This window comes from Typopeltis vanoorti, chromosome 16, assembly GCF_054136105.1.
Source record: "Typopeltis vanoorti isolate ZY-2024b chromosome 16, IOZ_Tvanoo_1.0, whole genome shotgun sequence".
NCBI classification, from domain to species: Eukaryota; Metazoa; Arthropoda; class Arachnida; order Uropygi; family Thelyphonidae; genus Typopeltis; species Typopeltis vanoorti.
In genome coordinates, this window is record NC_143564.1 from 25,748,795 (window position 1) to 25,774,955 (window position 26,161).

At 36.6% G+C, this 26,161-nt stretch overlaps 1 protein-coding gene across 1 annotated transcript in view; it reads right to left on the reverse strand.

Annotated features, from left to right (window-relative positions):
• Positions 1–26,161, reverse strand: part of Dhc98D (Dynein heavy chain at 89D) — a 1,285,966-nt gene that overhangs the window by 1,039,674 nt on the left and 220,131 nt on the right. The window contains exons 14-15 of the mRNA XM_090406627.1: positions 21,403–21,724; positions 3,128–3,292 (exon numbers count right to left, since the gene is read on the reverse strand). Coding sequence (XP_090262753.1) covers positions 3,128–3,292; positions 21,403–21,724 — 487 coding nt within the window. The remainder of the gene's footprint in view (positions 1–3,127; positions 3,293–21,402; positions 21,725–26,161) is intronic.

A 26,161-nucleotide genomic window follows, 5' to 3' on the forward strand; every position in this document is an offset into this window, starting at 1 on the left:
TCCACTTCAACCCACAAAACTTCAACCACAACTTCCCTTAATGCAGACCTCCAAAACATCCTCCGATGGGGCTCAGATAACCTAGTCAACTTCAACGCTACTAAAACCCAGTTCTGTCTTATTTCCCACAAAAAAAAGAACCATTTTCCCCCAGTATTATTTTTGATAACACTCAAATCCCCAGACAAGATGAAATTTCTCTTCTCGGAATTACCATGACGTCAAGCCTCTCCTGGCATAAACACATCACAACCATTGCATCCTCAGCTTCCAAAAAACTAGGCTTTCTCTTTCACTCAAGACATTACTTCACTTCAAAACAGATGTTAACCTTATACAAATTGCAAATCCACCCAGCTATCAAATACTGTTCTCACATTTGGAGTGGGACTACTAAAAGCTCCCTCAAAATGCTTGACTCAATACAGAGGAGAGCAATTAGATTTATAAATGATCCATCTCTTACCGACTCACTCCCCCCACTTTCACATAGATGTTTAGTCTCTGCAATTTGTATATTCTACAAATATTTTCATGGAAAATGCTCATCTGAAATAACATCAATAATTCTCCCACTCTATACTAAACCCATTGGAACACGTACAGCCACCTCCCAACATCCCTTCACAGTACACCTTGAAACCCACAGAACAAGTTTCTTTTCCTCCTCCATCCCTGCTACTGCTGTACTGTGGAACAGTCTTCCCCTGAGGTATTTCCCAAGGAATACAATACAAGCTTTCAAATCGAATGTTAACAAGTTCCTCCTTTCCCATCCCACTACCTATATACGGGACTAAAGTACTATAGGTTGACCAGCCAACCTCTCATATATGGGCCCAACATTAAAAAAAAAAAAAATTTTAAAAAAAAATGGATGGATGCTAGAAACGATCAAGGCTTCTTAAAGATACTGACAGAAGAAAGTTGAATACTTTGGACATTGAAATGATGGAAGGAGGAATTCTCAGAACTGTAACAGAAGGTTAAGTGTCTGGAAAAAGAAGCAGGAATAGACTGTCAATGAGATGGATAGATGGTGTGTCTGGAGTAACTGATTTTTAGAGAGTTGAAACCTCCAGAAAACCATACGAAAGAACCACATGGTGAGGACTGGTGTAGCACATCACCGAGCATTTGAGTGACGATACAGCATCTGTTGATGTCTAATGAACAGATGGATAAGGAGATAATTACTCAAGAAAGCATGCAACAGAAGCAACTTCGGCAACATTTCCTCCAGACGAGAAGAGTGATCATATGATCTTGACCCGGGAAACTCCCAATCATGTGAAATTTTCGGTTAAGAAGGGATATATGTGGAATTAAAAAGCAGGTAGGTATTTATGAAAAACTTAGGGGATGGTTTTGGCAGTCCCCTAGGTTTGGCATAAGGCATGGTATAAGGATCTGAAGGAAGTAGTGTATACCCAGAGTCAGGATCTGAAGGAAGCAGTGTCACGAGGACACTGCTTCAGTGTCCTCCTGACTCTGGGAGGACACTTATCCTCCCAGAGTCAGGAGGACAAAACAGGTCGGAATTAAATGGGTGAGAAGCATCATTAAATGCGAAGTGTAGAAAAGAAAAAGTTGTATGCGGTATATATAGAGAGAAAGGTGATCAGCAAGCTGACAAATAGTGCAAGATATAAGCAAGAAGGATTGCCAGTATGGTAATGGAAGGCAAAAACTGATTATGGAGGAGGCTGGCTAAGTAGGCCAAAGAAAATCTCAAAGTTCTTTCACAATGGCATGAGTAAAAGAAAGAACAACTAACTATAATCTGTCCAAAGATTATAAATATTATGAGCTTTGTGGACAGAAAAAGCTTTAACAAGTGCTGATGGGAGATAACAGAACAAAATGAAATAGTCAAGTTATTGAATGATCATTATGCAAAAGTGTACCATCGAGGTAGTGATACTGCAGTGCTAAAAGTTGGTAAATGAGAGAACAGAGGTAGGTGAAATGGAGATGCCTGAAATATTGCAGAACCTTAATGCAAACACAGCCATGGAATTATATGGGAAATCCACCCATGCTTTACAAGAATGTGCAAAGGAACTGACAGTTCATGGTTGGATGAGAAGGATATCCTGACAGGAATAGAAATGGAAAGGTTTTAGGTGAGGATAGCAAGAAGAAGAAGATGGAGTTGGGGGGGGGGGGCAGGTGAGTACTGTTGATGATAGCAAGAGATTATGTCTGCAGAAGGAACAGATGCAAGGGAGAACCAGGTATTCATTGGAGGTTGATAGGAAAAGATAGTTGGATGTTGCTCTAAGCCAAAATATGTGAAAGGTAGTATAAGAAACTTGAGCTATTGAACAAGAGAAGAGATGTCGTGATGGGTGATTTTAATTATGGAAATATAAGGAATAAGAAAAATTAATTTACAGTACTTGAGACAGGACTAATTTAGGTAGTATGCAAAATAAGGGTACATGAGGATCAAGATTTCTCAGATCTAATGAATATCATCAGAGGATGTGATTATCAATGTAGTTTTGCATTTGCTTTCAGCTGTGGAGAGTGATCATGAGATGATCACCTAGGTTGTGACCAGCAATATGAAGAATTCTGTGAGAGAAGGATCTATATGGAACAACAAGGATAGTGAGTATGAAAAGCTAAGGAGACAACTTGAAACTATAGCATGGAATAAGGACATGAAGACTTAGTGGAAAGAGATAAATGTTTGATGAGCTTGTGTGCAAGCCTCTGTGCCTCCCATGATGAATCTGAATCCACAGAGGTCTGGTATTAATAATATGTATATATACTTATATTGATCCCATTTTACAACAGGTCGAAGGACCTATAAGCACATCATTGCTGTGTGGGGATGCAGATGAGAAATGAAATAGAAGTTTATTGATAATAATAATAATAATTGGCTTTGTTCAGGTAAATAGCACCTGCTTATTTTCCATATTTCTTTAACAAGAGAATGCAATTAAACCATTCCAACCATCATCAGATATCAATCTAATATATCAAGTGAGATAGCCATTTTTGATTATATATTTAGGTAAATATCATGAACGAATATTCAAAATTCAAATAATTTCAGAAATCATTTAAAGAAAATAAAGTAAACACTATAACAACACTATAACTTAACTACCTTCAACTGTGATTTTAATTCCTTCACCTTAGTTAGTGCATTTTTATTTAAATGGTAACCAAACATCATCATCCATTCAGTAATATGATTAAGTATTTCTTCAGACAAAGGTGACAGGTTCAGTTGAATAAATCCTTTTTTATAAACAAGAGATAAATCCAGAACCTGAAACACAAATATAAAAGAAATATATATTTTTTATTTTGCATTCCAACAGACTATTGAGTCTAATACATAACAGGAAGATGACATGCTAGGCTCAACAGCCTGTTATGGCCACATGACCTTGACTGTAGAAACCTATTTATTGTGATTACAAAGTGGTTAATCCTATATGCATAGTCTTCTAGGTCAATCCATTGTGTTTATTATTATTATTATTACCCCAAGACCTCATGGAGTCAAAGACTCATCTCGGAGGTCCTTTTATCACATACACCTCATCATACCATGTCTTTAACACACTCAAATGCCTTGCAGACACCACACTCTCAGGCAAGGCATTCCAATCATTCACAACTCTGCACAAAAAAAACCTGCCTCTCACTCCCCTACTCACACCCTCTGTAATTATTATTATTATTACATATTACATATTCTATAGGACAGTAGTGAGCCCAGCTATGACGTATGCTATAGAAACTGTGGCCCTGAGGAAAAATAACATCAGCAGGATGGAAGTAGCAGACATGAGAATGCTTAAGTAGATGTGCAGTGTGACCAGAAAGGATCATCTGAGAAATAACTATGTGAGGGGAACAGTGAAAGTTATGAACTTAGGAGCGAAGATACAGGAGGCAAGTTTGAGATGGTTTGGTCATGTGATGAGGAGGGAGGTCAAATATGTGGGAAGAAGGGTCATGTAGATGGATGTGCAAGGAAGGAGGAAGCGTGGGCAGCCAAAGAAGAGATGGAGGGAGCTGGTAGAAGAGGACTTGATGATGAAGAACTTGGATGTGGTGACAGCTGAACACAAGAGGATGTGGAGGAGACTCATCATCAACAGTGACCCCACTTAAGTGGGAGAAGCTGCAGAAGAAGAAGATTACCCAGAGACCTCATGGAGTCAAAGACTCATCTGGGAGGTCCTTTTATCACACACATATCTCATCATTCCGTGTCTTAAACACACTCAAACTCCTTACAGACACCACACTCTCAGGCAAGGCATTCCAATCATTCACAACTCTGCATGAAAAAAACCTGCCTCTCACTCCCTACTCACACCCTCTTTATACAGTTTCCAGGGATGACCTCTGGTTCTCCCCTGATCTTCCACTATTCTCTGTAGAACTTATCCTACATTGATCCTATAACAACCCCTTACCAACTTGTAGGTCTCTATCATATCTCCCCTCTTCCTCCTGTCCACCAGACTCTGCAAATTACATCTTCTCAATCTTTCTTCATACTCAACATTCCAGAGGTCAGAAACTACCTTAGTCATTCGCCTTTGGACCCTTTCCAACATCTCTTCATCCTTCTGAAAACCCGGTGACTAAATCTGGGCGCAGTAGTCCATGTTGGCCTAATCAAAGCCTTATACAACGGAACAAGAATCTCCCTACTTCTACACGTCATTGTCCTCGGCATCATTCCCAGAAGTCTTTGTGTTGTCTTCACAATTTTGGTGATGTGTGCCCTAAATTTTAGATCCTTATACATTATCACCCCCAGATCTCTTATTTCCTCTATCTCCAACAATATATTCTCACCAAGCATAAATTCTGCATCCCATCTTTGTTTTCCAAATTTTAAAACCTTACATTTTGCAACATTGAACTCACATCCCCATTTGCTTGCCTAATCACTCATTTATTCAAGTCTTCTTGCAAGGCCACAACATCTTCACTACTCTTTATGGTTCATCCCAACTTTTCATCATCTGCAAACAACTGAATATCTCCATCCAAATCTTTGCCAATATCATTAATATACAAGTTAAACAGTAATGGCCCTAAAACAGACCCCTGAGGCACTCCACTAGTGACTTTCCTTTTCCTGGATATCGCATCCCCATACACAACTGGTTGATACCTATCAGATAGCCAGTCTCCAATCCAATGCACTAATCTAATATCCAACCCCATCTTCTCTAGTTTGACTGTCAACTTATCATGAGTACTCTATTAAAAGCCTTTGCAAAATCCAAGTATATTACTGTGTATCCTTCTCCTCTGTCCAAGGAAGCAGTCAATTTATTGTAATAAGTAAGTAGATTTCTAAAACGTGACTTCCCTTTAGCAAATCCATGCTGTCCATCAAAGATAATACCATTGTTGTCAACCCAACTCTGGATCCTAGTTCTCAGAAGCTTCTCCAACAACTTTGAGATCTGGTCAATGAATTTTCTCCTAGAAACTGAGTTTCAAGAAGAAAATACAGTTTCTTTTCTGGGAGAGCTAGTCACATATGCCCCCTGCCCCCTCATATGTGACTAGTTACCTCACTTTCAGTTGTAAATATAAACGTTCTTCACATTATAGATAGGATCTGAATCCAGATCTTTCCAATCAAAAGGCATTGTTCCAACTGACTGAGCTATAGTGGATCTTTAAACTACATATCTTTATTATATTATGCTCATTAAATAATGTCTGATACATATATAATTTTTCTGCAATCCTCTAATTACAAAGATAAATTAGTATATTGTTTATTTTTATTCAATCATTATGATATAATTCAAGTCTTGAGCTATTCTTGACATAAAAAGAGTCCATGAACAAGTGCTTAAGGATGCATTTTTTTTTTAATATCAACTCTACCCAAAAAAGTTGCAAGTCCTACAACATGTTGGTTCCATGAGTGAGCAACAGGTAAAGGGAAAAGTAGGAATCTGTGTTGACACATTTCCTGAAGATCTGGAATTTGCAGTCATTAGAAATTACAACATGACAGAGACTATTTCCTCTCTCAAAATTAGATGAAACAGAGGTGCGAGGAATGAATCTTCAAATCTACCACTAGAACATCTACAATATTCTACCAGTAGGATTGAAGATGATTGAAGATGATATTAATCAGCAGCTGTTCATATTTTCCCATTCTATACCTGGAACAAAAATGATATTAAAGCAGTTAATATAACCACAAGAAAGAACATACTAGTAGCAGAGTTATGAAGATAACCTATGCTTTTATATCCTCGTATGTTCTTTCTTGTGATTATATCAGTTGCTTTAATATCATTTTTGTTCTAGGTGTTTAACAGAACTTTCAAGATCATCCTCATATTGGTTTGGATATTGGGTCAGGGGGTTAGATTGGCAACTGGCTTTCTGATAGAAGTCAGAGAGTTATATATTGTATATTGGGGAGAGCAGTATGAAGGAGTAAGAAAGGGAAAAGTGGAGTGGCACTCGGTTCAGTGCTGCAACCATCACTGGTCAATCTTCATGTCACTGATATTGTTACTGGAGTGCAGGGAGATATTATGGATAACATGAAGCTTGGAAGGGTTCATTAGTAATATTGCTGATGTTTGGCTTTTCAAGATGATTTGAACAAGCTAGAAAGGAGGGAAAATTAATGGCTATATCAGTTTAACACAACTTGCATTAGATTTTGAAATTTGGGATCCAGAGATGGGATACTTCACAATTACTTGGTGGAATTATATTGAAAAAAGCAGCGGGAGCAAGGGATCTTTAGAAGATGTAGATATGAATTTAAAGTTCATAGCTTGCAAAGAAAATTCAGAAAACTGCTGCAATATTGAGGAGGACACTGACCATGAGAGATAAAAGGATGTGGTTCCATTGCATAAATTTATTATTATTATTATTATTATGTAATACCTCCAGGGAGTCCAAGGACTCATTGAGGGAGGGCACCTACTCTACATCTCTCCATCTCCACAAGCTACAACTACCTTCATCATCTATACCAACACCATCTACTGCCAACCACCACCATTAGTATTTTCACAGACAATCACAAACATCCATGCCCATGGCAGGATTCAAACCTGCAGGATTTTGGCTGGAGAGCATATATGTTAACCACTCGGCCAACCATGCCATTCTGGTTGGCTGAGTTTAGCTTTAGATCAGACAATCTGGATTTCTATGCACAGATTTGGTCACCAGGATTTGAAGGGATGGAATATGCTTGGAGAGGATGCAGAGATGGACAACAAAATGATATCATAACTGTGCAATGTTGGTTATGAGGAAAGACTGGAGGCATTTCAAACTACAGAGTTTGATTTATAGAACAAGGGATGGGGAGGATACGACTGAAACATTTAAGCTATTGAAAAGTTATAATCAGATTGGTACTGGGGAGACTGCTCATAATGGAAGAATCCAAGGTGCCATTCCTGGAAGTTATAAAAGGAAATAGTGAGTAAGAAATAAGATTTTTACATAGAGAGTGGAGGAATCATAGAATACATTGCCTGAGAGGCTGGACGAGTTTAAAGAGTGGCATTATGATAGACTTAGTGTTTTCTAGCATTGACTTCCCGTAGCGACTTAGGACTCCATGTAGGTCAGGAAAATAATAATAATAGTGATAATAATGATATAATTCTTCATGCTGAATGTCAAGTGCCATTTTTTTTTCTAACCTAATTCTTCTGTAAAACACCTAGCTGGTTGATCAATTCTTTTTTAAGGTAAAATAACAGCCACTGAAATAAAAGTGAACATAAAACAACAACTGAATAAAAAGGAAAGGTAGAGTAATTATTTGGAACAATAGATCAAGTGTTAACTAATAAATATTTAATAAATCTACTAGTTTCACCAAACTTTAGCTGTTGGCATCTTCAGGGTACAAGTACTTAGGTTAAAAAACATTACACAAATATGAATAACTGTAAAATTCTAATGATTATAGTTACAAACTGAAATAGCATTGAACGTGAGTGATACATGTATCGCAATGTACATGATTAACTAGTTGTTGCTAAGGAACGTTCTGTAGTTTGCATTGAAGTTCATTTCCTGTGTGTTAAGAGATCTAATTAGGGTTTTCCATATCTCTGGGAGTATTAAACCCTGGTTCCTGTTAATCAACAGAGCGAGCAACTGCAGCTGCTTCTTTAAACATTCGGGAGTGGTAGTCAGCACAAGATCAGCACAAGAAGGTGAAAGTGGACTGCCCATTACCAAGTCAGTTAATTGTTGGTAAATCGTATTCTTCCAAGAAAAATAGTTTGAATTTAGGCAATGATTGCATAGTGAGGTTATATCTTGTGAGAACAAGGTACCTAGGATGCTGATGACCTCCATCACGGAAACGTTTGTAAAAAGAGAGGTGACATCTAGGCTAGCTAGAAGATCATTTTCTGATATAGTAATGTTTTTTAATTTTTCCACAAAATGTTGTGAGTTTCTGATGTAACTTGGTACCTTGTTCCCACAGGATATAACCTCACTATATGATCATTGCCTAAATTCAAACTATTTTTCTTGGAAGAATACGATTTACCAACAATTAACTGGCTTGGCAATGGGTAGTCCACTTTCACCTTCTTGTGCTGACCTATTTATGGAACACTTCGAAAATAAAATTCTATCTCAAATAATTCCTAACCAACAATTTGGTGGAGATATGTGGATGATATCTTCATTGTATGGAACCACAACAAGGATGACCTACTTGACTTCCTCAATAAGATCAACTCCTTTCATTATTCTATTAAATTTACTCTGGAACTTGAAAGAGACAAACAACTGCCATTCTTAGACATCTTAATTAAGAAGCAAATTAATGTAAACCTATCAGTTTACAGGAAACCTACGAATACAGGTCGCTATCTACATTTCAGCTCCTCTCACCATATTTCTCACAAACTCATCTTTTCTTTAACATGTAGTACACATGTTAAAGAAAAGAGCTGTCTGCATCACAACCGATAACAAGGCCCTTCAAAACGAGTTAACATTGATATCTAATAATCTGTACTTGAATGGCTAATGGCTACCCACGAAGACTCGTCAACAAAATCCTTTTCTCTGAACCACCACAGAGAGCGAGATGATACTCAATATATCAAAACTATCGCAATTCCGTATGTGAGTGGCATCTCCAACAAGCTCGCTAGTCTCCTCAAACTACGCAAAATAAGAGTGACATTCAAACCTATAGGAACAATTCGTAAACTATTAAGATCTCCAAAAGATAACCTTTCTATAAATATGCTGGAGTTTACAATATTCCATGCTCGTGTGGTTCAAGTTACATCAGGCAGACATCAAGAAGCCTTGAAATTAGACATAAGAAGCACATTGGTTACATCAAAAACAACAGACAAGACATATCAGGCCTGTCATCTCATTTTTCTATAACTAGCCATGTCATTGAGTGGGATAAAAGCTGTTCTCCTTACATAGAAGAAGACTAACACTCCCGAATGTTTAAAGAAGCAGCTATAGTCGCTCACTCTGTTGATAACCTTAACAGGAACCATGGTTTAATGCTCCCAGAGATATGTAAAACCCTAATTAGATCTCTTAACACACAGGAAATGAACTTCAATGCAAACTACAGAACGTTCCTTAGCAACAACTAGTTAATCATGTACACATGATACATGTATCACTCACGTTCAATGCTATTTCAGTTTGTAACTATAATCGTTAGAATTTTACAGTTATTCATATTTGTGTAATGTTTTTTAACCTAAGTGCTTGTACCCTGAAGATGCCAACAGTTTGGTGAAACTAGTAGGTTTAATAAATATTTATTAGTTAACACTTGATCTATTGTCCAGATAATTACTCTAGTTAGATGATCAAGAAAATAAACATTCATTAAGAAAGGAAAGATATTTTATAATTTTACATTAATATAAAGCAACTAAAATTAACTACAATAAATGCAACTGAAATTACTAAAATAAATTATATAAAACTTCAATTTGTAACAAAAGTTATAGCATAGCATTATTTCCATGTCTCCATAAAGAATCATTCCATTCTACACTCCCTTTTAAAAATGATCACACATTAAATGCTCATTCAATGTTAGTGCATCCACTACAGAATCAGGCAATTTATTCCATGCCATATCAACTTATTGCAACTTGAAATATCTGTATAATAAATTTAGTTTAATCCTTTATCCAAGTGTGAGCAAACAAAGTTTGCACCTGAAAGTATCTTCAGGACTGGGGTAAGGTGGTACAACACCAGGGCACTCCTTGCAAAGGTGGAGCAAGCTAACATCACTCCTGTCTCAATATCTCCCATAATGCAAAACACATCTCCTTGTGGATATGTCTAATGTTATGCATTAAGGGAAGGGCCACAACCCAGACTAGTTTTGACCTTTGTTGAGGTCTCTTCAGTGGAAGTCAGGCCCAAGTGGAGATACCAGGCAGAAGCATTAGCAGGTTATCTCTACCTATAGGAGTTGCCAATTGCAATATCTGTGACAACTATTTGCTAAGTTCCTCTAACTCATAAGTCTCTATGACATATCACCTCTCCTTTCTATACTTAAGATATATAAAATAATAACCTATATAAACCAAATTTAACATTTTATAATTCATAATACAACATAGTTGCTTGCCTCTGAATCTCTTCCATATTTCTCCATCTCACAGAAACATAACTAGCACATGGTAGTCTAAGGTGTAGTCTGATCAACTCTTTTAAACAAATGCATAAACATCTTTTTATAACAACTTATTATTCTTCTCAATATGTCTTTCCTTGTTAGACTGACCATCACAACTAGTGCTAAGTGTTTCATCTTCCTAAATTTAAGTCCTTTCTGCACCATTTTCCTCAATATCATTTGCTTTTTTCACCTCATCAAATGCAGTTTTCACCAATAAAATACACAGTTTCAATCCTTCTAGTCAAAGTGCATAATATGGCAACAATGATCTAATTAATATGTACTAAAAGAAGTGGGCTGTTCAAATCCTTCAGAAACTTTCATTTCAGATTCACTGAAATTACTTTACCTGATTTTGCATTGACCACCAAGAAATGAATATTTTATTATTATTATTAGCACCAGACAGGGCCATCGCCAGATTAGATTACGCTCTGAGGCAAACAATTAAATATCACCACTGATGGATTATAAGACAAAAATATAAGAAAATCTCCAATTGCTATTTTGTTTTTATTACAAGAGAAACATTAATGCAAAATGATTACATAATAATACTGATTAAATGTTTGTTCTATGGGGATATCCCACAATAAAACTGTTTATAAGCTCTTCTAAATTTAAATTATAAGCTACATCCGCCTCTATCGATATAGTTGCTAGACCAACCAATCTTTCTTGGGTCATTGCTGTTCACAAATAATTTTTAATCAGTTTAAGCTTTGAAAAACTTCTTTCCACACTTGCCATATTGCTGTAGCAACGTCGCCTACTGCAATATAGCTGAACGACCTTCTTATTAAGTCGCGCTGTGAGGCAGGCTGACTCTATGCTACACTCTGTCGATGGTATTGGCACCAGACCTTCACAGATTCAAAGGACTCATTACAGGAGCCTCCCACTGTCACATACAAAATTCATCAAACTGTGCATTTAATTCATTCAGTATTTCCACACCCTCAGGCAATGTATTCCATACCCAAGAGTATGGCAATGGAATACATTGCCAGAAATTCCATGCAAAGAACCTGCTTAAGATTAGATTCTTGTTCCATTGTATAAAGCTTTGATTAGGCCACACATGGACTATTGTGCCCAGATTTGGTCACCTGGTTTTCAGAAGGATGAAGAGATGTTGGAAAGGGTCCAAAGGCGACTGACTAAGGTAGTTTCTGACCTCTGGAATGTCGAGTATGAGGAAAGATTGAAAAGATGTAATTTGCAGAGTCTAGTGGAGAGAAGGAAGAGGGGAGATATGATAGAGACCTACAAGTTGGTAAGGGGTTGTTATAGGATCAATGGTGGAGAAGTTCTACAGAGAATAGTGGGAGATCAGGGGAGAACCAGAGGTCATGCCTGGAAACTGTATAAAGAGGGTGTGAGTAGGGGAGTGAGAGGCAGGTTTTTTTCGTGCAGAGTTGTGAATGATTGGAATGCCTTGCCTGAGAGTGTGGTGTCTGCAAGGAGTTTGAATGTGTTTAAGACCCGGTATCATGAGATGTGTGTGAGATAAAAGGACTTCCTAGATGAGTCTTTGACTCCATGAGGTCTTGTTTAATAATAATAATAATAATAAATAATTAAACTCTCCTTATACAGCTTCCAGAGATGGCCTCTTGTTTTAACCATGCCTTTCTCCATTCTATGAAAAATCTGTTTCACATTAATCTAGTAAGAACTTACTGACTACATGCCTCAATCATATTAGGCCCCCTTCTATTTATGATGCCTTGCAAATGACACTCCTTCAATCTGTCCTAATACTGTAAATTCTACCTTAGTCAATAATTTCTGAACCCTTATCCTCAACTCATAAAAACTAGGTTACCAAATCTACACACAATAATCCATATGAGGCCTGATTAAGGCCTATGGAACATTAACCTCCTTGCTTATGTATCAAAGTTCTATACTTCTCATCACTGCAATAAATGCATGTGATGATTTCTACTTGGGTAATGTAACCCCTAAACTTCAGGACCCTATCCTCTACCACCAGTTCCAGATTTTTTTTGCATTTTGGCCCTGATTACCAAAACAGCAGTCCCCTGAATAAAGCTTTCACCACTTTTCCTTCCCCTTTCAAGCCCATGCTCTTCATACTCAGTATTGGCATCTATTAGATGACCATCTCCATATACAAGTCACGATTTTGCTATTAATTCCTAATATCCATTACTTCAATAACAATTTACCAAGTGATGTTATATGAAATATCAATTCAAAAAAGTATTTGATATAATTGGTATATAATTGTACTTGTAAATATAATTAAAATATAAATATAATAATATATAATAAATATTATATATTTTATTATATATATAATAAATATAAATATATAATATATAGTATAATATAAATAATATAATATATATTATATATAGTAAAATAAAATATACAATAAAACATAAAATATAAATATAAAATGTAAATATTATTATTATTACGGGTATTTCCATGGAGTCAGTAGACTCATCGTGAGAGACCCAAACTAGCAAAACAATATCTGTCATATCTCTTCTTGAATTCATTTACATACAAAGAGCTCACAACTAAGTCAGGCAATGAATTCCACTCATTCACCACCCTCCAGGCAAAAAAACCTTGTTCTCACAACCTTGTTAACCACACCCTTCTTTAATTTCCAGGGGATGACCTCTTGTTCTTCCATCACTATCACAGCTGAAACATTTCCCCTGGATCAATCCTAATATAATAAATTTAGTTTAATCCTTTATCCAAGTGTGAGCAAACAAAGTTTGCGTTTGCGCCTGAAAGTATCTTCAGGACTGGGGTAAGGTAGTGCAACACCAGGACAACTCCTTGCAAAGGTGGAGCAAGCTACTAACACTTCTATCTCAGTATCTCCCATAATGCAAAACACATCTCCTTGCGGATATGTCTAATGTTATGCATTAAGGGAAGGGCCACTACCCAGACTAGTTTCGACCTTTATTGAGGTCTCTTCAGTGGGAGCTAGGCCCAAGTGGAGATACCAGCCAGACGCATTAGCAAGGTTATCTCTACCTATAGGAGTTGCCAAATGGTGTGCCACCTTTTTAATAAATTATTCTGGATTTAGAGAAAAATGTTGAAAGTTTATTTTTCACTTGGTCAGAATATAATAAATTTAGTTTAATCCTTTATCCAAGTGTGAGCAAACAAAGTTTGTGCCTCAAAGGATCTTCAGGACTGGGGTAAGGTAGTTGCAAGGAGTCGTCCTGGTGTTGCACTACCTTACCCCAGTCCTGAAGATACTTTCAGGTGCAAACTTTGTTTGCTCACACTTCAATAAAGGATTAAACTAAATTGATTATATTCTGACCAAGTGAAAAATAAACTTTCTGCATCAATCCTATAAAAAGCTTTCAGTAATTTAAATGTTTTTATCATATCCCCTCTTCTCCACCTATCAACCAACCTCTGCAATCCACAACCTATCAATCTATCAATGTAGGGAGCATTTTTTACATCACTCACCAACTTAGTCACTCTGAACTCTCTCTACAGCTTCCTCATCTCCAAGGAATCCAGGTGACCAGACCTGAGCACAATAATCCAAATGTGGAAGTATCAACGATTTATAAAGGGGAATAATAATCTCCAGATGTCAGTGTGTTCCTCAACAACCAAGTAATCCTATGTGCAATCTTGGACACCTCAGCAATGTGTTCCCTGAACTTCATCTCCCTATCTACCAACACCCCTAAGTCCCTCGCCTCATCAATCTCTTGGAATACTGTTCCATCAATGTAGTACACAGCTGGTAATCGTTTAATCTCAAAATGCATAACTTTACACTTTTCCACATTGAACTGACATCCATTACCTTTTGCCCATTCTACCAGCTTATTTAAATCATCCTGCAAACTTTCAACATTAGCTTGATTTTTTATTGTGCTACCCAACTTTGCATCATCAGCAAACAGCTGAATATCTCCCTTTAAGCCATATCCTATATCATTTATATACAAATTAAACAACAATGGCCCAAGCACAGAGCCCTGGAGCACACCACTTGTCACCTGCCTCATCCTGGACTCGGCTACTCCATACACCACTTTCTGGTATCTCTCCCTGAGCCATTCTCCTATCCATATCACCAATTCAGTATCCATTCCCATCTGCTCCAATTTGCATAACAGTGTTCCATGAGGTATCCTGTCAAAAGCCTTAGCAAAATCCAGAAGTACCACTGTGTAGCCAGTTTCCTTTGTCCAACTCAGATGTCATTCTATTATGAAAAGTTAATAGATTGCTAAGGCAGGATCTACCTTTAACAAAACCATGTTGGCCTCTATAGAGAATCATATCCTGATCCACCCATTCTTGAATTTTGTCTTTAACCAACTTCTCCAATACTTTTACCACTACTCCTCAGATGGTGATTATTAGTCTGTAATTTACAGACTAATAATTCCTTATGCAAAGGAACCACTTTGCCTAACTTGCACTTCCTAGGGACCATACCAGAGTTCAAACTTAAGTTAAATATCCAAGAAAGTAAGAGGGGTTGACAATTCCTTTGCACATTCACGCAACACCCGAGCTGATATTCCATTTAAACCTACAGCAGTGTTTGCATTTAAATTTTGCAATATATTAAATACCTCTGATTCGTTAACTTCAATTCTCAGATTAGTTATTGCTACAGGTACAAAGATATCCTGACTCAGTAACTCGACTATTACATCTGATTTTGTCACCTCAATACCATCAGCTCCCACTAAAGTTATGCTTCCGAAGTCATTCCTTTTACTTGCTACATAGCGAAAGAACTCTTTGGGATTACCCTTGATCTCTTTGGCTAAGGTCTTCTCATAATCTGATTTAGCTTTTCTTACTATGCTGGTAACCTTCCTAGCTTGAGCCTTGTACTGCTCATGGGTGTACTGATCGCCTTTCTCCTTGTAAATTCTCCATAACATTTTCTTTTTTTGCAGATCAAGCTTGATACTACTGCTCATCCATCTAATGCCTGCCTTGTTTGTCTTACTGACCATGGGGACACAATCTGATATTGCTTTCCTCAGATACCTGCTGATTTTATCCCATGCACTGCTAACATCTTTCTCCTGCAATATGTTCTGCCATGGGATGGCTGCAAGCTCACTCCGAAGCTTGTTAAAATTGCCTAACCTGTAGTTCTGTATATACCCCCTTCTTAAGACAGAAATCCACAATTTTTGCAATCTCCCAAGTCAATACCACATAATCACTTTCACCAACTGGAGGTAACGAGGACACCTTACTTATGCATATAACCTCTGAACCAATAACCAGGTCCAACACTCTCACACCACGTGTCCCTTCAGTTATGTGCTGTTTCAAGTAATTATCTCGTAGAAGATGTATGAATGCCATTTCCTTTTTGCTACGTGATATTTCCTCCTTCCAATTGATATCACCATAATTCAAATCCCCCATAATAATCACTAAACCTGCACTCATTGCACTAATTTGCTGATGAATGAATTCAATATCTCCCTCTGTACCCCCTGGCCTATAGCAGCATCCAACTGTATATTTGGTTGCGTTGGTCACTCTTTCACACCAGACCGCCTCAAATGAACTCTCACTCACATGTCTATCATCTTGATATACTACTTTCTTTGGCTGCAACACATCAGCTATCATCAACAGTACTCCTCCCCCTGTTCTATCTTCTCTATCCTCCCTGAAAATACTGCACCCATCACATTCAATTCCAGTGACCACATCTTCTCCTAACAGTCAAGTTTCACAGATGCCTACAACTTTTGGTGAGATTGCACTGACTAATGCCAAAAATTCTTCTCTCTTATCTCGATTGCTTCTTGCATTGGTATACAAAAATTGCAGATTCCCTCTAGTTCTTGTACCGGCTTTAGAACTGATATACAAGTTACTAATTTCAGTAGTTCCATTCCGATTTTTATCCCCTCTCTTCTGCAATTTATTCTGCGAATAAGGATCAATAAATATACAATCACTGCTACAGTTTCTCTCTCTTACACTCAACCTTTTCAATATTAGTTTCCCTGCCCAATTACTTCAACTTGTTCAGAAAACAGTAACTTCTTTAATCGCTTATGTCATTCCATGTTCAGATGCAGCCCATCTCTAGCATATAACTGTCTTTTTCCTTCAAACACACTCCAGATATCAACAAATTCCAGACCTCTCTTTTCCCACATTCTTGCAATCATATCATTCATTATAATCGCTCATCTACTTAACTCATAATTGTCAAAATATGTGGCAGCACACACACTATCCTCCCATTGCCACTTTTCCTCTTCACAATATCTAACAATGTTCTTAAATCTTTTGCTACCAGATTTATACCACCACTCAGGTCATTTGTACCCACCATAACTATCATCTTGTCTGTATCATGCCCTCTCTTTATTGCTAAAGCCACTCTTTCTATTGTCCCACCAGCCAAGCATGCCTTAGACATACCACTCTCCATACCCTCAAAGAATCACCATATATTATACCACTCATAACTTCATTCAAGTTCCACACAAGTGTCACTCGTGGACTCATTTTTCTATGCTATTCAGCATGACTCTCCCAATTTCATTACTGAATGCTCTTTTACTTACCCCCCGCCACTCTCACGACATTTTGTTTCTTCTAGACCTCTTGTGGTTTTATTTTGTTGCCTCCCAATCACTCCCATACTATTTATTACTGCATCTTTCACCAAGACTCACCCATACGTAATCCTGTTCTAGTTACTTCAGTTAAAGTAATCTCTATAGTCCTAATTTCTCTGTTTAGCACATTAAACTCAGTTTTAACTTCCAGTATCTCCTTTCTGGGCACTTCCAATTCCTCATGCAGAAGACGGAGGTCATTTTTCATTTTCATGAACTCCAGCTGAAGTTCTTCCACTCTGGTCTCAATGTTAGCTTCCATTCCTAAATGCTCCAGCCTATCCTGACACTTCTCACATTTTCATTCTTCTCATTTAGCCAGACCGACCACAGATCCTTCACATTCTTCGGTGCATACATGTAGCAATTTCCGCAATGCATCCATTGCAAAAAATCTAACGCTGAGCCAGCCTTTCGTGTAGCAATAGAAGTCCTGCACGTCGCTGACATACGTTTCTTGTTGGATGCCATCTTTACACATTGAAGTAGTGAAACAAACAACAGCGAAAACACAATATATACAACACAGTTCCAAACAATAACACCACTGAAGGACACTTGTATCTAATCGATGCACAACTGCAGCACAATTTGAGACAAAAAGCAAGACTATATTTAAATTTAAAAACATGTTTTCTAGCCTAACTAAACATGACTGCCACATTCACCAAGGACACTAGTGCCAGCCCCAAATATAATTGTACTATAATTGGATGTAATACTTTATATAAAACCTTACTTTCATAAATACCATAGGCATCTGCAAAACCCAAAATGATAGCTTCTCATCTATCCTGAATTTTTACTATAATCCAATAACTTCTTAACCATTCCTTCAAAATAATAATGGGTGAATAAGCTCTACCCCAAAAACAGAATTGGAGTAAATAAACCTTTTTATGTGGTTTATAAGAGAAAGAATGTTTATGACAAATGACTTAATAGGGTTTACATTATCATAAATGCGATTGGCACATATTATACAGAATAATGACTTAACAACAGAAGTAGAATAGAAAATTATGGGAAAGAAATAGGGGGGGGGAGAGAAAGTAGCATCATGAATTTAGAGTGTTTGAGATTTTAAGTAAATTCAATGTTAATAACTGTGGAATGGATGGAATACAACTGCATAAATTCTTAATGGGGAATTTTAATTAGGGTAATATGGATTGGAAAGAGGAGATAGTATAAAACAAAGCAAGTGAATTCTAGAGTTTCTAAGATCTAATAAATACTTTAGCCAACATGATAGGAAAACGATGCAAAGATTTTAATTTAATGATAGCTTCACTGGATATAGTTTACTGAGGTAATAACACTCACACCAGATGATGAAACACTAAGAGAGAGGTACCCAAGAAAGGGTATAAAGAAAAGACAATATTTTTCATAGATTTATAAAAAGGAAGGGTGAATATTGGTTCTTGATAATGAATGCATCATAGTTCAAATCCTGAAAGTCAGATAAATATGAGATTAGCTGTCTGCACACCAGAATTCAACACCATACATTCATTGCAATCTAATCATTTTATTCAAAAATAAAATCGACATAAAACATTCTAAAGGGACGTGACATTAGCAGCGATATATAGAAATTTCTCTGTTGAATATAAGCGATATAGAGAAATTTCTCTGCTGAGTATTTCAGATAAGATTTCCACAAGCACATTTGAGAATAGGCTAAGAAAATTGCAGAAAAGAAGCTTGAAGAAGAAGTACAAAGTGAGTTCAGGCCGAATAAAGACTGTCAGGATCAAATTTTCAAAGAAAAACAAAGGAAAAATAACAAGGATTTCTATTGACATTTTGTAGATCTGGAAAAGGCATAGGATAAGACTTTGAAATGCTACAATTATATGGTATCAATGTTCATTTACCCTGCTCAGAAACAAGTCAATGGACATCCCCATGAGCAAGGTGCATTAAGCCATGTAACGAATCATGTCATGTGTTTGTAGCCAATTTAAATTGGAGGTATACAATGCTCCCAAATCAGTGCAACTGTGTCTGGGTGAAATGGCTATAAGAAGGGTACTGATAGAGTTTCAAATAGGTATTGTGATAGGATGCCATGTTGCAGGCATATTTGTTTGACAAATTGTTGACAAATTAGGCTATCCCAGGTTAACATTCAGTGATATCATAATGAGATGGAAGAGCAAGGAGCAAACTGTAAGTGCTACTCGCAGTGGACAACCCACACATTCACTGAATATGACCATAGGATGCTACCAAGGATAATATGTCAAACCCACCATTCATCAGCCAACACATTAAAGATGGAATTATGGGCATTAACAGTCTGCACAAAAACATTCAGAACCAATGCTCACAACATGGATTTCCAGAGTAGGACTGCATATGCAAGTCTCGTGTTACCCGAACCAACATGCAGCATCATCATTAATAGTGCAAGGAGCATGTAGAGTGAAAAATGGAAGCTTGGAAAGCTGTGTTATGGAGTGATGAATCACACTACACCCTCTGTTGAGCAGATGTACTGGTGTGGATGTGGTGGATGCCCAGTGCCCATCTCTTTCCAGAGTGAATAACCCTAATGAAATTCAGAGATGGTAATGTGATGGTATGCTCCTGTTTTTCCTGGTTTGGCATCAGACCTGTTTGTGCTGACATGAATACTGAACTCTGAGAGGTATCTGAACATTCTGGACATACAATGCTTCCTACTTTGTGGCATATATATGGAAATGACCATTGTCTCTTTCAGCAAGGGCAATGCACTGTGTCATAAGGCTGCTGCTGTAACTGCATAGTTTGTGGACATGAACATCACCACACTTGACTGACCTCCACAGAGATCTAATCTTAATCTTATTGAACATCTGTGGTGGACTGGAGTGTCAGGTGAGATCAAGGAACGTCCACTCCATCACAGTCCATGACTGCATTACATGCCTACAGGAAGAATGGTTCAAAATTCCCATTGATTGCAATCATACGCTTGTGGAAAGAATTGCTGCAGCAGTCATCCCAGCAAAAGGAGGTCCTACATCTTATTAAGGCGGGCACCTTATTCCTCATACCATGGTGTCTGTTGACTTCTTTCCAAGCAGAGAGAGAGAGAGAGAGTGTGTGTGTGTGTATTGCATTATGAAGGAAAGTGGCATTAAACCTGATAAATAAATTGAAGATATTCAACTCGACTCATCACTTTATGCAGAGGGTGTTATACTGTTAAATAAATCCAGCAGAAATCTGCAGGATTCCCTAACTAAATTGAATAATTCAGTAATAAATTTAGTATGAAAATCAGCGATAAAAGATAATAAAAATTGGCAGGAATACCAAAACATCAACTACATCCTGAATGGAAAACTTACAGAATGAGTAAACCACTTCAGCTATTTTGGACCAACTTTTAGTAAAGATGGCAAATCCAATATGGAAATGGACAATAGAATTAGCAAAATTGGTATGATAAGAAGTTAAATTAGCAAGTCTATATGAAATATGAGAGAAATTTGTAAAAAAACTAAGCTAAACTTTGTAAAAAAAATTTGTAAAAAAACTATGCTAAACTTAGTTTGAGCACCTAGACAGTGCTCAAACTAAGTTTAGCTTATGTGTCTAAGGAGCTGATTAGAAATAAAACATTTGTTCAATGAATAGAAACCACAGATACAAGAGTTCTAAGACTATGAGTGAACAGATGGCACTATCACATATATCCACATTAAAAATGAGAATATTAGGAAAGAACTTGAATTCTTAGCATTCAGGAATGTTTGAGCATAGTGGATCTCAGGTAGTGTAATCACTTAAACAGATAGAGAGAGGAAACAGGAAACGCTGATAAGTCTCCTGACTCTGTGTATCTCCTTAGAGTCAGGAGATTGATCATGGAGAAGTTAGCATTATAACAATAAATTTAAATAATGTATATATATGTGTGTGTGTGTGTTATATTGCCAACTAAAAGTAGATTGGAAGAACTTATTTTTATAAGTTTAATTAAAGCTGAAACATTACTAGTATTTCATAGTCATTTCACATGTACTGATTACTAATAGAATTTATAATTACCTCTTCTCTAATACGTAAATAGTACTGAAATTTGTTATCAAAATCTACAACATCTGGATTATTTTGGACAAATTCTTCACAAGCAGCTTGCTTATCTTGGCTCCATAAAGAATGGAATTTTTTCCACTGTTCCAATGCTTTATATATTGAGAGAAGAAGCATTTGAACATTTCTCTGAATTTCTAAGCCCAACTCATTTATTTTGGGATGAAGACAAATATCATTAAAAAATGAGAATACATATGGTTCATTCTGTCCTTCAATTTTCTGTGGAGAAGCTTCTATACATGTGCCATCCAACCACCTAACAAATAATTTCGTTCTAAAAAAGAAGAAAATGTTTTTTTAATAAAATCAATGTACACTTAATTTTTTAATGCACCCAACACTTAGTAATCTTTTACAAACTTAAGTGATATGATAAGTGAGAATTAAATATAATTTTAAATGTAACAAAAATATTCACCTAAGCTTATGGCAATGCAGTGTGAGAAGGCAAATCATGTGTGAGAAGGCAAATCATGTGTGAGAAGGCAAATCTCAATTAACATATGGCATTATAGCAATATTTAGGATAATATGTTACACAATATAAAACAACTATTATCAAAATTACTATGATAATAAGATAACTTCTTCAAGAGTAACCAAAAAGAATGGAAGGAGAAGCTATATAATTCAACACTAAACATGAAAATAAAGTTATTGCATGTCAATTTCAAAGAGAATAGCATAGATAAATTTAAAAATAAATTAGGCAAAGATTGATATTTGAGTCTGCAGTCCCACTGAAGGTTATGAAAAGGAAAGGGAAAGAAACTTTATTAAGGAGAAAATCTGCAGAAAATTCAGGGACTAATATTAATGATTATGTATCAGCTCAATGTGATTCAAAAACAACAAAAACAAATTGAGCATTCAATTTGCAAAGGTGTACCATCCAAGCGGAGATAATGAATTGCCAGATGAGGCACCAACTGATGTGAGAATAGAGGTAAATTAAATGGAGGTGCTTAGGATATTTCTAAACTTTAATGCAAATATGACCTTGGGATCAGATGACATATCGGTATGTACAGTATCATTAGGACAGTGTGCAAGGGAAACGACAGCTCCTCTAAACAAGCTGTTTAAGTCTCAGGTCTGGAACGATATCAAGGTAGTGAAAAGTGAAGTAACTTGCACTTCTTGTATAAAGGAAGCAGAACAGTGGTATCAATTTAGAGACTAATCAGTTTCTCAGTTTTACCAATTTTACCAATTTCTCAGTAGAGAAATTGGTAAAAGATGCAATTCAGAAATCAACAAGCAGGAATATGATACTCTATGGGGCAGCCGCTGCACAGTTTGGTGAGGGGGGTAACTCCTGCCTTAGTAATTTATTCACTTTTTATAATAAAGAAACAGATAAGTTCGATATAGGAAATGGAAACATGCTGATACTGTTGGACTTTGCAAAAGCATTTCACAGGCTACCATATGAAACTCAGTTACATAAATTTGAAGCAAATGGGGATGGATATATGGATAAGAGGATGCTGATGGACAAACATTAAATAATATTAAACTAAAGAACTGAATCCTGGAGAAGGTGGGAGAATTATGTATCAGACGGCTCTGTGCTAGAGCTGCTGCTATTTTAGTTGAATATCAATGATATCATTGCTATTTAAGTTGTATATCAATGATATAGGAAATCGTTTAAGGGAAAATATCCAGTAATTTGATGATGATGCAAAACTGAGTGAAGTGACAATCAATAAAGATGACTTATATATCCTGCAAGACAGTTTAAAGATACTGATAGTATGAGCAAAGGATAACGACTACAAGTTTAATGTCGAAAAGTGTGAGGTCCTGCTTTTAGAAATAAAGAGATTACAAGCTATATATGGACTGCAGGAAACTGATGAGGCTAGGGATGGGAATGATTGTGAATAGGAATTGAAGATTTGAGGACATTATTGCAAAAGTGGCCAGAACAGACTCATCAGATTACCTGGATTGAAGAAAACACTAGCAAGCTGAGATAGGAAAGTTATTATTCCAATTTATAAAAATTTAAGAAGGCAACATCTGGACTTCTTTTTTTTTTTTCTTTCTTTCTTTCTTTTTTTTTTTTTTTTTTTATACTGATCCCATAAGTGGTTAAAAGAACTATAAATAGATCAGTGCCATGTGTAGGATGCAGGTGAGGACTGAGATAAAAGTTTATTGATGATTTTTTTTGAACACACAGTTCTGGTCACTTAAATTCCTTACAGGCTGCAGAAGATTTACAGGAATGTGACCAAGATGGTGGAAAGTCTGTGAAATGCTTCCTATGAGGATAGACTGAAAGTCTGTGGGTTACCAAGTCATCTTGAGAGATGAATAAGAGAGAATAGAAACATATACATTAGTAATTGGCTGCTAGAGAGCCTCAATGTATCTGGTTGCTGTAAGTCTGGGAAGGGTGATCATTATGTGAAATTTTAAGATCGGGGTGGATTGCAGGCCTTTTGGACCAAAATAATTTCGGTAAGACTTAGAAGAGCTGCAACCTTTGACCGATGCAATGGTATGGGAGTAAGTAGTGTACACATGATAAAGTTGTAACAAGCTTGTAAGAACTGCTTTGACTAATTACGCGCCTAATTTTAAGGAGTTTACTAAGCAAATGGATACAAGAAAGGCTTCTACTAGTAACTAAATAATAAGTAACTAAAATTGTGTTTCGACTTTAAAATTATTATAATTTTTCAAAGTAAACTTCATTTAATGTGTTTCAAATTAAACTTTTTTATTGCAGTAATTTTTATTAACCCTGTTTTATTCGCTCTCTTCTCTCATTTTTTTTTTTTTGTTCCTCTTTTTTGTTGTCGACTCTTCTCTTTTTGTTTATTTTTTCCTGGTAGATCATGAAGAACCACATGATACGTGGACTCGAGCTGCATGTGGATCGCAAGCCACATTGTGGCCACTCCTGATATAGATTATAGATAAATGATATTCTAACTCATATTAAGACCAGAAAATGGAAGTGGATAGGTCATGTAATGAGATGAAAGGATGGATGCTGGACCAAGGAGCTTACCAAATGGATACCAACCGAAAGAAGAAACAGAGGAAAGCCGAGAACTAGATGAGATGATGACCTTATTAACTTTGAGAGGAAGCAGAAGAAGACTGCCAAAGATAGAAAGAAGTGGTCAAAAAACAGGGAGGCCTTTGCCCAGCAGTGGACCGACCAAGGCTGAGAAAGAAGAAGTAGCAGTATAGATTAGGATTAGAATGAAGAGATAATCTTTGGGATTAAGGAAAAGGAACTTTTTAAGTTAATGAAAGAGAACTAACTTGAGCAGTATGTAAAGGAAGGCATGCGAGGATCTAGAATTTTAGATCTGATCATATGAAGATATTGTTATGGTAGAGGTGATGAGAACTGATATAAGAACAAAGGCTGATGAATTAGAGGTACTTAGGATATTGCAAAATCTGAATGCAAATACAGCTTTGGGATTGGATAGGATTTTGACTCTCATTTTAAGAGAATGTGCAGGGGAACTTGTGATGCTTTTGACTATGCTGTTTAATTTAAGTCTCAGCTTTAGCAAAATCCCAAATGAGTGAATGTGGTATTATAATTATACAATGCTGTTGATTATGAGCAGCTTTGGAGGGAGACTAGAGCAGAAAGAAATACTGCTTAAGAACTGACAAGGAGATACTTAACAACATGTCAAGTGTGAGAATGTTTCCAAATATCAAAAGGCTCAACAACGTAGGTTGTCAAATGAATGAGAGAATGAAGCATGAAATCTGAAAGAAGAAGGCACTTTAGAGGCAGCACAAGATGAATAATGGTAATAATCAGTTGCATGCAAAGTATAATGAGTAGGTTGAGAGGGTGACCCAGTTGATAAGGATAGCAACAATGTAGTATGAGCAGAAATAAACAAATCAGACCAAGAAAAACTCTAGGGAATTTTTTGAATATGTGGCAAGTGCAAAGACAAATGATTATTGTAAGATAATGTTAATGGACGAAAGTGATGGATTGGTAACTGCTGCAGAAGACTTGAGGTATTCACTCAATAGTTAATACCTCATGGAATGAAATAAGAGAAGATTGCTGTTGAATGAACAAGAGGGGTTAAGTAAGCCAGGTATCAATAATGCAATAGGACTTGACATATCACCATGCATCTTAAGGAAATATTCATTCCAGGTAGTTAGCATAATCCTTGGCTACATAATAATATGTAGCTTTAGTGATATGACTAAAGCTACAAATTATAGGGCTAATCTGTATATTTGGAGTTGTAGTTAAGATATTGGAGAGGTTGGTGACAGCTAGGATACAAAATTAGGTCAATTACAGTGGTATTGTTTATGCTTGTCAGCATGGGTTTGGGAAAGGGATTTCATGTGTTATCAACTCACTTATGCAAATAAGAGATGCAAATACAGTAATACACTTAGATTTTGCAATGGCTTCTGATAGGTTGCCACACCAAAAGTTCATTACTAAACTGGAGCAGATGGGATTGGATGAAAGATTAATAAGTTGGAAAGGCAACTGGCTTTCAGACAGCTATCAGCAAGTTGTAGCAACTTTCCTCTTCCACAGAAGAGGAAAGTTGCTAATGGGATGTTGCAGGGGTCTGTTTTTCAGGGACTATTATTTAACTTGTATATTAATGATATAGGAAAGAGATTAACTGGAGATATGCATCCATTTGCAAATGATGCAAACTGAGGAGAGTGATGAGGAATT